The sequence below is a fragment of the Monopterus albus genome, unplaced genomic scaffold (genome assembly GCF_001952655.1).
Source record: "Monopterus albus unplaced genomic scaffold, M_albus_1.0 scaffold15.1, whole genome shotgun sequence".
Classification (NCBI taxonomy): Eukaryota; Metazoa; Chordata; class Actinopteri; order Synbranchiformes; family Synbranchidae; genus Monopterus; species Monopterus albus.
This window is the reverse complement of record NW_018127895.1, coordinates 1,425,396-1,438,537: the sequence shown is the minus strand read 5'-3', so window position 1 is coordinate 1,438,537 and position 13,142 is coordinate 1,425,396. Positions and strand designations below refer to the sequence as shown.

General features: G+C 40.9%; 1 protein-coding gene across 1 annotated transcript in view; it reads left to right on the top strand.

Moving 5' to 3' along the window:
• frem3 (Fras1 related extracellular matrix 3) overlaps positions 1 to 13,142 on the top strand; it is a 29,332-nt gene that overhangs the window by 8,874 nt on the left and 7,316 nt on the right. Inside the window, exons 4-10 of the mRNA XM_020591753.1 lie at positions 7,292 to 7,438; positions 8,434 to 8,664; positions 8,768 to 8,893; positions 9,258 to 9,509; positions 12,101 to 12,250; positions 12,339 to 12,548; positions 12,915 to 13,112. Coding sequence (XP_020447409.1) covers positions 7,292 to 7,438; positions 8,434 to 8,664; positions 8,768 to 8,893; positions 9,258 to 9,509; positions 12,101 to 12,250; positions 12,339 to 12,548; positions 12,915 to 13,112 — 1,314 coding nt within the window. The remainder of the gene's footprint in view (positions 1 to 7,291; positions 7,439 to 8,433; positions 8,665 to 8,767; positions 8,894 to 9,257; positions 9,510 to 12,100; positions 12,251 to 12,338; positions 12,549 to 12,914; positions 13,113 to 13,142) is intronic.

Sequence of the window (13,142 nt, the reverse complement as noted above, 5' to 3'; positions counted from 1 at the left end):
CATACTGTATGTAAAACAGGCAATCATTTATTTTTTAGGGTCAGTAGTTCTGATATTGGTTGAAATCAGCACAGCCATTATTATTATTCTATAATCTAAACAGTGCACCAGTATTGTTATTAATATTTCTTTACCTTATATTTGAGACATATTAATCTCCCTGAAGCAACTATCCTGTCTTTAGGTGGATGTCCAACCACAAGAAGGAAGCACAAGGGCTTTAATTAGCTGAACAGTCCTTTTGCTTTTTGCTTTCTAACTTTGTTTAAGCTTCCAGCCAAGTCCACTGAACCAGGTGCAATGGTGCAAACTGGGGCATAAAATAAAGCCATATTTCTGCACAGGGCTGCTTTAAGCACAAACATTACTATTATACACATAAATTATTCCACTTAACAGATAGGCTGGTTAACATACTTTCACCTGCACACTCATTGCTGCATGTGCACCTATGTTAAAAAAAACATAATAGACAGGCTTATTCGGAAAAAGGTCAAATAACAAATAAAAGTTTGATGTGCCAACTGGTGATTCACTATTAAGTTCTGCAGAGGCGACTACTGGGGGAGATGGCTTCAACCTGGATGTGTAGGGACATGCAGGTGGGGAGCATGCTGATGATCACCCTAGCTACTTGTAAATCTACGTAGGTGACCTGTTTCTGTGGGAAGTAAAACTCTGATTGCACCCAAGATAATCCAGTTAACTGGCCTCCATTAGCATACTTAGTTTTAACATGTGAATTCACTGAATGTAATTGAAAAACATATTATTAATTAAAAGTTAAATAGAAACCTTTTCTCCAACTCCACAAACAGTGATTCCACTTCATAATTTTGGAATGAATCAGTTTTCTTTAGTAGTTTTTCTGTTGCTTAAGATCTTTTTGGAAACACACTCAGACTGTCCTTCCTTATAATCGACTTTGTAAAAAATTATTATTTTCTTTTCTTTTTTTTTTACCTTGAATTGATTTTAATCATTGTATCTCCATGGAAATTGCATTTCTAAACCAATTTAACTAAGTCTGTTTGTGTGTTAAACACAGCTTGAGTGTGATCTTGTGTTGAGAAGCATCTAAGCAGCTGCTTAGATGATTAAGGGTCTTAGCGGCTTTTAAAAGGTACCTGCCAGTACATGCACTGCACTGGTGCTACTTCACAGCTGGGTCAAAAAAAAAACAGACACACACACACAAAAATACAGTGTATGTCATTTGTGAAGTTGTGACACCATGGCTGGACTATGGCTGTCATAATTTTATAACAAAAAGTGTGTCTTAATAAAAGGTCGGGCATTGACATTTAGTTTCCTGCTGGTTGTCTCAATGTGGACCTGCTGGTCAGTGATTAAATTCCAGACACTGAGGTCACTAGCTCTGTCAAGTCAGGACACATCAAGTAGTCTTTTAAACTCCTCAGTTCTTTGCAGAAGTTATTTAAAGATGCATAAGTCACTCACAGTTGAAATACCAAAAACAGAATTATCAGCTACAGTACAAAAAAGCATACAGAAAAAACACAAGGAGTAATGTAACCGCTTACAGATTTTTAGGGTGATATTCAGATGAAGAAATTAATTAACTTAGTGGGTGCTCCCATTGTGTGCTGTAAACTTTGGATTCACAGTTTTAGAAGTCCTTAATTTACATTTACAGTACATGTTATCTGGTATGTGCATCTCCTGATTACCCACAAAGGCCCTTATCTCAAAGATATGGTGTGAGAGCTGCAGAGAGAGGTGAAGGTACATTGATTAATGGACTGAGCAAGAGAACTGGGTTTCTTTCATCCTGACAATTTACACTTTTGGTTTTGTGTGTATTTGCCTGCTGGGAAGTTCTCTAGGAAAAGATATAACATGCACGGAAGTGACCAGGTCAGAAACGGCCTACAGCCACTCAAGTGGGATACTGAGGCCATAAATACTTGTTTTTACAAGTGGGTACACAACTTGCGTATATCTTTGTCCATCAGGCATGGGTCCAGTGAGCCACAGGCTAAGAGAAGACTCACTGTCTGATGTGCTGCATCTGTAGGTTTCTGGTCATTTGTAAGTCTTTGGACTGTTACATTATGTATTTGTAGACTTTGTGGTGTAATTGTCTTCACAAACACTGTCTATTCTTGCCAATCTGAGGTGAAAGATTGTCTTAGAAATGAGATAAGATGAAGAATGAGCTCAGAGCTTCTGTATTCAGATAAGTTGACTCTGTCCCTGTGCTTTTACTAATTGCAACAATATAGTCTTCCAGCTCTGAAGAGGGGGATCATAGACCCCAGTGAGTTGAGTGTTATGTGATCATTCAGAGCTGGGAGAGGAATGCATTTCCTAGGAGACTCCAGACTCCATGGCCACAGACAGAGCAGGGCCTGGAAGTGAAGCAGTATCCTGAGCAGACAGGTGTGTATGTGAGAAGGAAGGCTCCAGGGGGATCCCCTTTCAAAGCCCTCCATCACCCCGCTCCTACCTGGACTGAAATCTAACCCAGTCTCAGATAGCCTGATAACCTGCGGACTTCCACCGCAGAGATTCCTGCCCTGGAGAGGCACTTTCCAAGAAATGCAATTATTCAAAGAAAGGAAGCATTAGCAAAAAATGTGTATATGATTGTGTGTACTATAGTTAACCCAATGGTCTGTTTTTATTTTGAACAGTAAGTGTGTCCTGCTGTACAGTAGGACAGTGTGCTGACTGACGTGGCCATGTTACACTCCTACTTTCTAACTGTGTTTTAGGATCTTACATGTCACCAGTGTCAACAGTCACCAGAAGATTTACTGGCTAATGGTGCCACAGTCAAGGCCCCCTGTGACTAGAAGAAGCTGAGACCTTTCAGTCCATCACTCTGTTCTCACTATCCCTCCATCCCCCCCAGACCCCTTCAGCTTATCGCTGCTTTTTTACCTGTTCTATTAGATGTTTCCTCTACCGCGTTCAGTGAGCCATGATATCACCTTGTTCTTCGTCTTTCTTTCTCTTTTTGGCCTTTTTCTTCAGCTGTGATTTATGGTGGTAGGAGTGCTGCTGGAGTGACGAGTTATGATGTATGGCTACAGTGGTTATTCCTGTCTGCTCTCATATGGCAACACTGTTGCCATGCCTAGCTTTCTTCCTTATCCTTTTCTTTTTAGCAACACTAGTGGTGTGGCTCTTGCAATGATAGTATTGTTCTGCTGGACTGAAATATCCTGACAGCTTTTGAATGGACTGCCATTTGATTTAATTCAGACCCCCATGGTGCCCTTAGGACGTATCCTCCTTACTTCACTGACTTTGACTTTTCCTCTGGCACCACCATGAGGATGTCGTGTGGGTTTCAGTGAAATACATCAATATCTTTTGCATGTATTGTCATAAATTAGCTTCAGGTATTCTTAGACCGGCCATTATGCAAGCTGTGCATAAATAATAAATACAATCTGAATTAGTTTTAAAGTGAGGATCTGTAGCCACTTTTTAATTTAATGTTACCGGTTTGAGTGAAGTCGGAGCTCTGGATTTTATGTAGAGATAATTGTGGATAACGGGTTGGTTCTGGTGTTGTTCCCATGTTGATGTGTTTCATCTTACCTTACCTTATTCCTAATTCCATCCAGTTTTCTTCTGAGTTGTTTAACCTGACCCCCAACCCCCTACACCTAACGATAGCCTAAACTAAGCCCTAACATAACTGCACCCATGGAGGGGGTCGCTATTCTAACGGGAGGGAAACTGAAGCGGGGAACAGACTTCAACACAAGACCAGTATAGGTTATTGTGGGTATGGGCTTGCAAACTTGAACTCACAAATGACTCTGGTTCATGCCCTGCCAGAATGAATTGTAGTAATTTTAATCACCTCTTAACTTTCTGTGTTGTCCCACCATCATCAAATGCTAATGTCCAATTCTCTAGTGTGTGACCAAATACGTATAAAACTACCAGCCTCAGTTGTACTTTGTGTTTAGTGCTACTTTAACAGACCTAATCATGCTGACAGGATAAACTATGATAGTGAACATGACAAACATTATATCCATTAATTATCAGCAAATTAGCATTGCATTGTGAGCATGTTAGCATGCCTCCATGTAGCTAAAAGCAGCATGGTGCCTAAGTACACTCTCATGGGGCTAATGTGGTTATAAATTCTAATAGATTTTAATTTGATTTTGATTTTCTTTATAACTTTTTAGCTGCAGCATCTGTGCGCTGATTTAACAGAACATGCTCTGAAACTACTCTGATGTTTAGATACCGAGCATAGCTGAAAGGAACCCCCACCTCCCCACCCTATCCCCCCAGTGTTTATAAGAGCCAGATGATTAATGAGGAAATGCAATAATGGCAGTGCTTGTCACTTGATGGGGATATTCTTAGAAGGTTGCTCTTCCTTGCATCATGCTGGTGAACGTTAAGGCCTCATAATCACCCAGTGCATCTATGTATGGTGCAGGCAGCATAGCTGTGTAAATATGAGCTGATGAAGAATGTACTGTCAAAAGACACTGGTGCAAGGAAACTCAGGCTGTAAGGTCCGGTATATGTTTTAATATTACTTTGCTGATACAAGATACTAAATACTTTACATTTTTGAGGAGTACTCTTATGCTGATTCATTCTCCCATGGTGTACCGACTGTACATCAAAAATATTTTACAGCTTTGTGTTTTTGATCCTGATGATATTTAGTTTTGTACCAAATAACCTACATCTGCCAGTTTGTAGAAAGTCACTATGTGACTTAGGACACTCAAATAAATAAGGCAGCTGGTAATGAAGGTTTAGAGAGGATCCAGTTAGGCTCCCTCTGTTCCTAAAACAGAAAAATTCTATCATACGTCTTTAATATTCCTTCCCTGCTCCTGTGAGTAGTTAACATCAATTACACTGAAGCTAATTTATTAAAGAGCTGCTGACAGGGACATCTAGAAATACATGCAGCCTATAAAACTTTTCATTTCATCAGAAATTATGATGATCGTCACTTTGAATCGCTAGTGGAAATATGAGCTTACCCAGGCGGCTATGTGTTAGATCTGATGATCAGTCTAATATAGTATGTGTGTCAAAAAATTGTAATAAATTAGGCTATCATTCACATATATATTCATGTCAGAGCAGCTATTTGGACTTCTATGTTTGCAGCTATTTGTATCTTAGACTTGAAACTTTTCTTGTTCTGTTCTGAGCAAAGTTAAACCATTCAGACTAAAGCATTAGATCCTGGGAAGATTTATTGAGACTCATGCCAATGCCAGCCTCAGAGTCTGACAGCATGTACAAAAGAAGTCAGAGAAAGGGAGATTCCCCTCTCCTACTCTGTTACAAACAATGTAAGGGCAAGCAGGGAGGCATGCCACAGTGGTCGATCTGGCCCACCCAGACTGAGGCCTGCTGTCTCTCTCAGTTGACCATCCCTTGAGTGAACAAAGCCAACAAAGGGAGGAAGGGGAACATGGAATGGGAGGAGGGTTTGTGGAGTACAGCTGTCACTCTGCTCCACGTAATTTGGGAATCTAGCGGGAAGGAAGGTTTCATGGGACAGAGACAGACGAAAGGATCGACAGAGACAGAAAGCGATCTTTGCCTTGATGATCTTGAGCCCAGTCAGAAAACTATTATGCAGGCGTCTTTCTAAAATCATTTTATATATGTATGTACTGTATCAAAGCTTGAAGAATATGGGGTTGGGGGGACAAGACAGACATGATACTGTACAAGTTTCCTGTATTTTTAGCCATGACTGTTGGAAACCTGAGCATGGTTGAGGGTGGCTGTGCCCACTGAGCTCTGCTGCTCGATGTCTCCTGTTCTCACCCATCAGAGACTTTACGAGGGGAGCACTTGCATTCTTGTGTCCATCTGTGTGTAGTAGATAGTACACAGAATAAGAAGTACTCTGATTATTTGAACTTAGTCTGTTTTCTTGGAGAAGTGTAAAAGGGCCTTCATGTTTAATGTATCATCATCACATTTTCCAGGTCATTAATTCCAGCAGAGACATGACCCAAAATTGTCACTGTTCCAGAAAATCTATTTGTGAATGCCATCAGAACATGTGTTTGCCTTTTGGTGAGCGTGGTTTGTCCCTGATGTGACTCGGACTGGTTTAGCTTCAGTGTTGACATTTGGGTTTGAGGAAGTGGCCCCCTTCCCAACCTGACTGCCCAGACTCAACCCCCCCAGTGTGCATTCTCCCCAGTCACACAGCTTAAAGACTTCAGCCTTTTTCTTCCTCAGGAAAGCAAAAATGAGCTCAGTGCTGGTTTACTGTGTGGACAGGCAGAAGCCCCCTAACACTGGTCTATTCACACTGCTTACTTTTTTAAATGTATGCTCCTTTAACATAATTTCTTCGGCATATATGAACCAAGTAGCAAACTATTTGTTTAAAAGCCAGAACACCATGCCTGTAATACCAAACTGCAGAAAACTTCTGACCTGATGCAATTTCTGTATTCTCTGAGTTCCTTTAGCTGAAGTTGCTTAACAGGGTCACTGTCATTGTGACCAGCCATGTAAGACTAAAGATCCACAATCCTAGCACTTCCTAACCCTTGAGCTCTCCTGGCTTGTCTCGCTGAGGTAGAAGACCTCAGGATTTTTCACCACTGTTGCCACCATTCACATTAAGCAGCAGAACGCATAATCTTTTACAGTCTTTGAAGATGTCGGTTTGAAGTTAGTGACCAAAACTGAACTGAACTGACAGTTTGAGGGATTACCTGAGTCATGTGACAGTATGGACTAATGGCAGGACTGGGCCTATAGTTGCGGATCAGTGGCCGGTGACTCTGAACTTTATTGGCTGAATAAACAGCTATTTAGTCACAGAACATTCTATGGTGTGATAAGGGGATATTAGCTGAACAAAAGAGAGTAGTGTTTATTTGGCAAAACCAGATGCAGCCCAGCGTGGACATGACGGGAAGAGGCATGTTCACAGCAATCCAAAAAGGAATCTATGACATAATCTTTCTATAAGCAGATGATGTACACAATATCAGTGTTGTATGTGCCCTATTGAGAGTTAAGATTATGAAAGAGCATCAGATAGAAGTGGGTTACAATCTGAGAAAATGAGAAGTACAGCAAATCTTCTTGAAGCCCAGGTTTAGGGAAGGCCGGGTATTCAATTATCATGTTTCCTCTCCAAAGTTAAAACTAATTAATAGTTTATCTTTGGCCTCGAGGCAGTTTGCAGTTTATAGGCCCCACAGGCTCCTAATATGAACAAAATAGATTGTTTCCCTATTGTACTGTGCAGCTGAGGATGTCTTTCAAAAGCTTTTTTTTCCCTCCTTAGGTGGAAACAAGCTAAAACCTCAGCCTTTCCGGCTCAACTGGGCCTGGATCTCTCTGGAGAGGGAATACTACTTAGTGGACGAGGACGCCAACTTTCTAGAAGTAACTCTGAAACGCAGAGGCTACCTGGGAGAAACCTCCTTCATCAGTAAGTGTTGACAGTCATTTGTTAAGTATTTGCCCTGATATGTGACCTTTAGAGTTGCATTTTTTAAAATCTTCATTAATTAACATTATAGTTAATCACTGACTACTACAGTTGCATATTATGAGTATTGATGGTTTATATTCAGTGATCCATTTTTATATTTATAGATTTTTTAGGGGGTCTGAATTTTTGACAGAAGCTCAGTTTTTGTTTTTTTCAAATTTTTTATTTGCAGCATTTGTCTCAAATTAATATATATGGAGGATGTTGGTGCTAGACAATATACCCTTATTCAAATGACAATTTAACAAAGAATTATTGCCATTTAAACTGCTACCTTCGACTGTTATTTATGTGCCATTTCAAAGGCCAGCCCTGCTATAAAGCATCAACAACCTCTTTATTTAAAATCTGTCCAGATTCTTTTATGGCTGTCCTCAGTTTGCCCCTGTATCTGAATTGAAGACAGCATAAAAGTCAACAACCTGGTCTTGTCCTAGAGGGTGCAGATCTTTTGTTTTATTGTTTGGGTGGTGCCCTATTTCCTTTCTTGTCTCTGAAAGAGGTCTGATTTAGAGTATATATGATCTTTTCTAGGAAAAGGTCACAAGGAAATGCCAGCATGCTGGTCTGTTTGGCTGCTTCTGACACTTTCATGCTGTAGATTTATACCAGCTCATTTTACCATATAGGTCTATACAAGTGTCTTTGAAGATGTGAAGGAACAAATAAGGCAGTACATGTCAACATTACAGACCTAAGGCTAGAATAAACCCATGAAATCTGTTGGAAAAATACACGTATGATTTATTTTGTGGTTTCAGACATTGTATAGAGCCTAGTGCTATTACAGTATTGGTGCATCTTACCTACAGTGTTTAAATCATAATATCCTTTGTTGAGTATTCAGACTTTAATACCAAATAATGGCAGAAGCACAAGCTATGCTTTCAGATATCTAAGCTGCTATGAACACATACATCCCTCTCTCTCAGGTATTGCCACTAAGGATGGCACAGCTGAGAAGGATAAGGACTTCCGTGGCAAAGCCCAGAAACAGGTCCAGTTCAACCCCGGCCAGACCACAGCTACCTGGAAAGTGAAGATCTTCACGGACCAGGAGTTTGAGACTTCAGAGACCTTTGAGATACAGCTGTCAGACCCAGTCATGGCGGTGCTGGAGTTTCCAGACACAGCAACAGTGGAGATTGTGGACCCTGGAGATGGTAGGAATCTATTTGAACAAAGGTTTACCACCATAAATGTGGCTTTTCTTCATATGTTTTACAGTATCTGATCACTCATCTTTTTGTTTATCTTTCAAAACAGAATCGACTGTGTTCATACCTCAAGCAGAGTTCAAGATTGAGGAGGATATTGGAGAGCTGTTGGTGCCAGTGCGGCGCTCAGGAGATGCAAGCCAGGAGCTCATGGTTGTTTGTTTTACTCAGCAGGGTGAGATACACCAGGATGGCATTACTAGTCTCCTTCAGAGAGAATAAATAGCCTATGGGCAGTAGGATGAAATAGGTGCCACACACTTATCAGAAATCTCAAGATTAAATAGGAAAGATTCAATCAGTATTATTGTAGATGTACAGTAGTGAAGGTAGTAAACATCCCTGTGTCCTTTTGTTGTAATATATTATAACTGTCAGCTTTATGTGTTTACAACTGCTTAATTGTACTTTATTGTACAGTAGTGTAAACAATGGTTTTGTGTACATTCATTTTCTCTGCTGTTTTAATAACGCAGTACTGTTTCAAGGAACAGTTATGTTTCACCCAGTGTCCTCTCCCTATTCCCATTACTCCTCAGCCACGGCCACTGGCACTATACCCAGCACCGTCCTGTCCTACTCTGATTACATCACCCGACCTGAGGATCATACCAGCGTCCTGCGTTTTGATAAGGATGAGCGTGAGAAACTCTGCCGCATCATTATCATCGATGACTCTCTGTATGAGGAAGATGAGAGCTTCAATGTCAGCCTGAGTATGCCCATGGGCGGCCAGGTGGGCGCCAACTTCCCAACTGCCAAGGTCACCATTTTGGCAGACAATGACGATGGTGAGTGGAACTGAGTATTTATTAATTCTAGATAGTGTGAAATGAGCTGATGGCGGGGTCATTTCAGAAGAGAGAACAGAAAATATTAAAAAATTAATAGACAGATGGATAGATTGCTCAAAGCGCCTCATTAAATGATCACAGACACAAATTTAAGCTTATTGTTAGTTTCAAAGATGTCTTCTTTTCACTAAAACCCATTGAGTCTCTTTAAACTACCAATTACCAAAATATAATCCTGCACATACTGTACAGATGAGGTGGTAGTTTAGGTGTAGTAAGATATAAAGATGCAAGCTGACAAGGCGTATTTAGCACAGAGGGAGCAATATGTTGCCTGACACTGAGCATGTTTCTCAAAACAATATCTTCTTTTCTGCACATATAACATTTCAGTCGGTCTTCTACTCTGTTTTTGTAGAAAAATACAGTAGTTTTCAGTAGTTTTACTTTTTGCAAAAAAAGGAGCTCCCAGTTTTCTTAAAGCTTCTTCTGTCTTTGGCCTTTGACTTGGATTCTTAAGTTATTTATGAAAAGAAAGGAATGTATAATGGTGTATTGTTATACTGCCCCTATGATGCTCTGTTTCACTGGTTTGGTATTTTCACACTATGAATTCACCAAAAGTGCACAGCACCATAACCAGTAGCCCAAACAAAATTCCTGGAGACCGTACTTGCCTTAATGGCCTTACAGTACTTTCAGATCTTTTACTTTTTCCATACCTGAGTCTAACATCTGTGTTTACAGTCAGTCATTCACCTCACTCTGACTGTCTTAGTGTTAGAAGTAAGAAAACAACAGACAGGTGCTGAGTTGGAAAATGGCAGCCTCAGTGGATGTTACAGATAAAAAGACTAAAACGTCGCTGTGATTCTCAAGTGACCCCCCATCCTCATTGGCATTCAGAGGAGCTCAGAGAACAGAGGGCATCCCTTTGTCTGCATGGACTTAAAGGCAGGTGGTGGAGAGCGAGGGACTATTGTGCAAGCTAAATGACTGGCATGTTTTTACTCTGTCCCTCAGTTCCATTGTGTTCAGTGCAGTGTTGCCCTTTTAGTGCTAAAGATCCATTTTCAACTTGAGAGGGTTGTTTTCTTTTTAAAGCTACCATTGTGGGGTTTTTTTAAATCAAGAATTCTTTATTGGCTTGGTTTGATAACAGACCAAAACTGAAAGATTTTAGCCCTCAAATTTTCTTTAGCAATCTGTCCCACCACACACACTTCCTCATATTTCTCCTCTCCACCTTACACCGATGCAAATTTGCTGCACTTTCTTGTTGCAGTGACAGACCTTCTCACAGATCAGGCATCCCTCCCATGCAATTTGAAACAAATATACAATTTATCTTGATTTATAAACCATCAGATCACATTCCCAGACATGTGATGCGACAGGAGAATACTTGTCAGTCTACACATTTATTGTGGTTCAACTTGGTGGGTCCTGAAGTAACATCCCATCCCATGGCATCATAAATCTGTGTGTGTGTGTGTGTGTGTGTGTGTGTGTGTGTGTGTGTGTGTAAAACCATCTGGCTGTCTGACTAAACTTGTGGTTTGGACTCTTGCCAGCATCAAGCCTGTAAATGTATTTGTCTGACTCTTCCTCTCACTGATCTTTAAGGTTGCCATGTTGGCACTCATTTCCCCTTCTCATCATGGTACTAAATAGCTGGCTCGGAGGCTGAAAGGCACTGAGAGTGTGCCAGAAGTCCTTCCTTCAGCATCACTCACCATCAGTCAACTTCTAAATAAGTCCAAGATCTTCCAATTCTGCTCAAGCACAAATAACTGAGCAACTTTAATGTAAAAACTGATGTGTTTTGGCCTATGTCTTCACTGTGTCCAGCACATTTCTCTCTCTGCCCTTTCTCCCTTCTTTGCCGTAGTTTATAGTCCAGTATAGCTTTAGACTGAATCTGCTTTTTTATCAGCTGATCTCTAAGAGCAAAGTCTGGACGTAGTGTGATGAAAACAAGCTTTATACAGAAGTGAGGACAGATGAAATGACAGTGTGTTCAAGGGGTCTGAATTCTTGGCCTTTGCCGTGGCAGAGGACCGTTGCTCCTTTGTTTCTGCCACCCCCTCTCCACACTGCTTATCAACTGCTCTATCATCAGAGCAGCCCTTCACTCGTGCATCATTCTTTGTGCACACATAAGCCTGTGGCCTATTCTTCAGGTGTATTCTCAACCCTTTGGCATTAAGTTCAGACAGAACTGTCTGGATTTAGGTAAGTGGGGGAGGAAGGTGGAAGGAGGACAGGATAAGAAGGATGTCAGCTCTCTTCCTGTGCCGAGTCAAACATGAAGCAAACATGCCCTGTCCCTGAACTGTAAAATATCATCCGCAATGAATCCCAAACATCCAAATGTCCAGAGTCAGTTCAAAGGCATGTGGTCCTTCTGACAAACAGCAAAGTCAATGACAGCAAAATACAGTCTGACATGATGGTAAAGGTGATGTATTGGCAGGTACTCTGGCTTGATTTTTCTCTTTGTAAAGCACTGATAAGAAGCAGGGTTGAATCTGTTCCATGTCTAATCATTACCAATTGTACATTTCTATTTTACACTAATCCTACAGAGCCCTCGCTGTATTTCGGGGAAACTGAGTATGTTGTGGAAGAGAGTTCAGGCTACGTTGAGGTGAAGGTCTGGAGGACAGGGACTGACCTGTCCAAGACAGCTACTGTCACTGTCCGCTCCAGGAAGAGTGATCCTGTCTCTGCAGAAGGTAGAATCAGCAGGTTCACAGACTCAACAGCATTCAGTCACAATATTGTATTACAGTGTCTCCTTGTTGTTTCTTCTCCACCTGACAGCTGGACTAGACTATGTCGGCATCAGTCGCAACCTAGACTTTGCTCCTGGAGTGACCATGCAGACATTTAGAGTAACAATCTTGGATGACCTCGGTCAGCCTGAGCTGGAGGGGCCTGAGACCTTTGACCTCGTATTACGGATGCCTATGAATGCTGTGTTAGGAGAACCAAGCAAGACCACCATTACCATCAATGATACTGTCACCGACTGTGAGTGTCATATGTGTACATTACATAATTGTATACATAAAAACATTGTAAGGAATGTATTTGCATATTATAATTTGCATTTATGAAGTGATCATACACAGAGATGTATCATTATATATGGTTTCATATACCGATACTGTGTTATCAGCTGTTACAAATGTTAAGAAATACATTATTAAACACTTTGAAATGTCTTTATATCTGATTGTAGTAACATTCTAGTGTCACATATGTAATTGTTTAAGTACTGGTACTTATAAATGCTAAATAGGGAGGTGAGTGAAAAACATTAATGGAAAACTGCCATCACTAGCTGCACTAAAATGCAGTAAGACTCCCTTAACAGGTTGATTGTGGTTTTTACAGTGCCGAAGGTTCAGTTTAAAGAAGGCAGCTACAACGTGGATGAGTCTGATGGGGAGGTCAGAGCTATAGTGTACCGTAGTGGAGACATCAGCCTCAAGTCTACAGTGCGATGTTACACTCGGCAGGGCTCTGCTCAGGTCATGATGGATTACAGTGAAAGACCCAACACTGATGCATCAGTCATCACTTTCCTACCAGGTGACACGTCTGTCTCCCTCTTAATTTCTC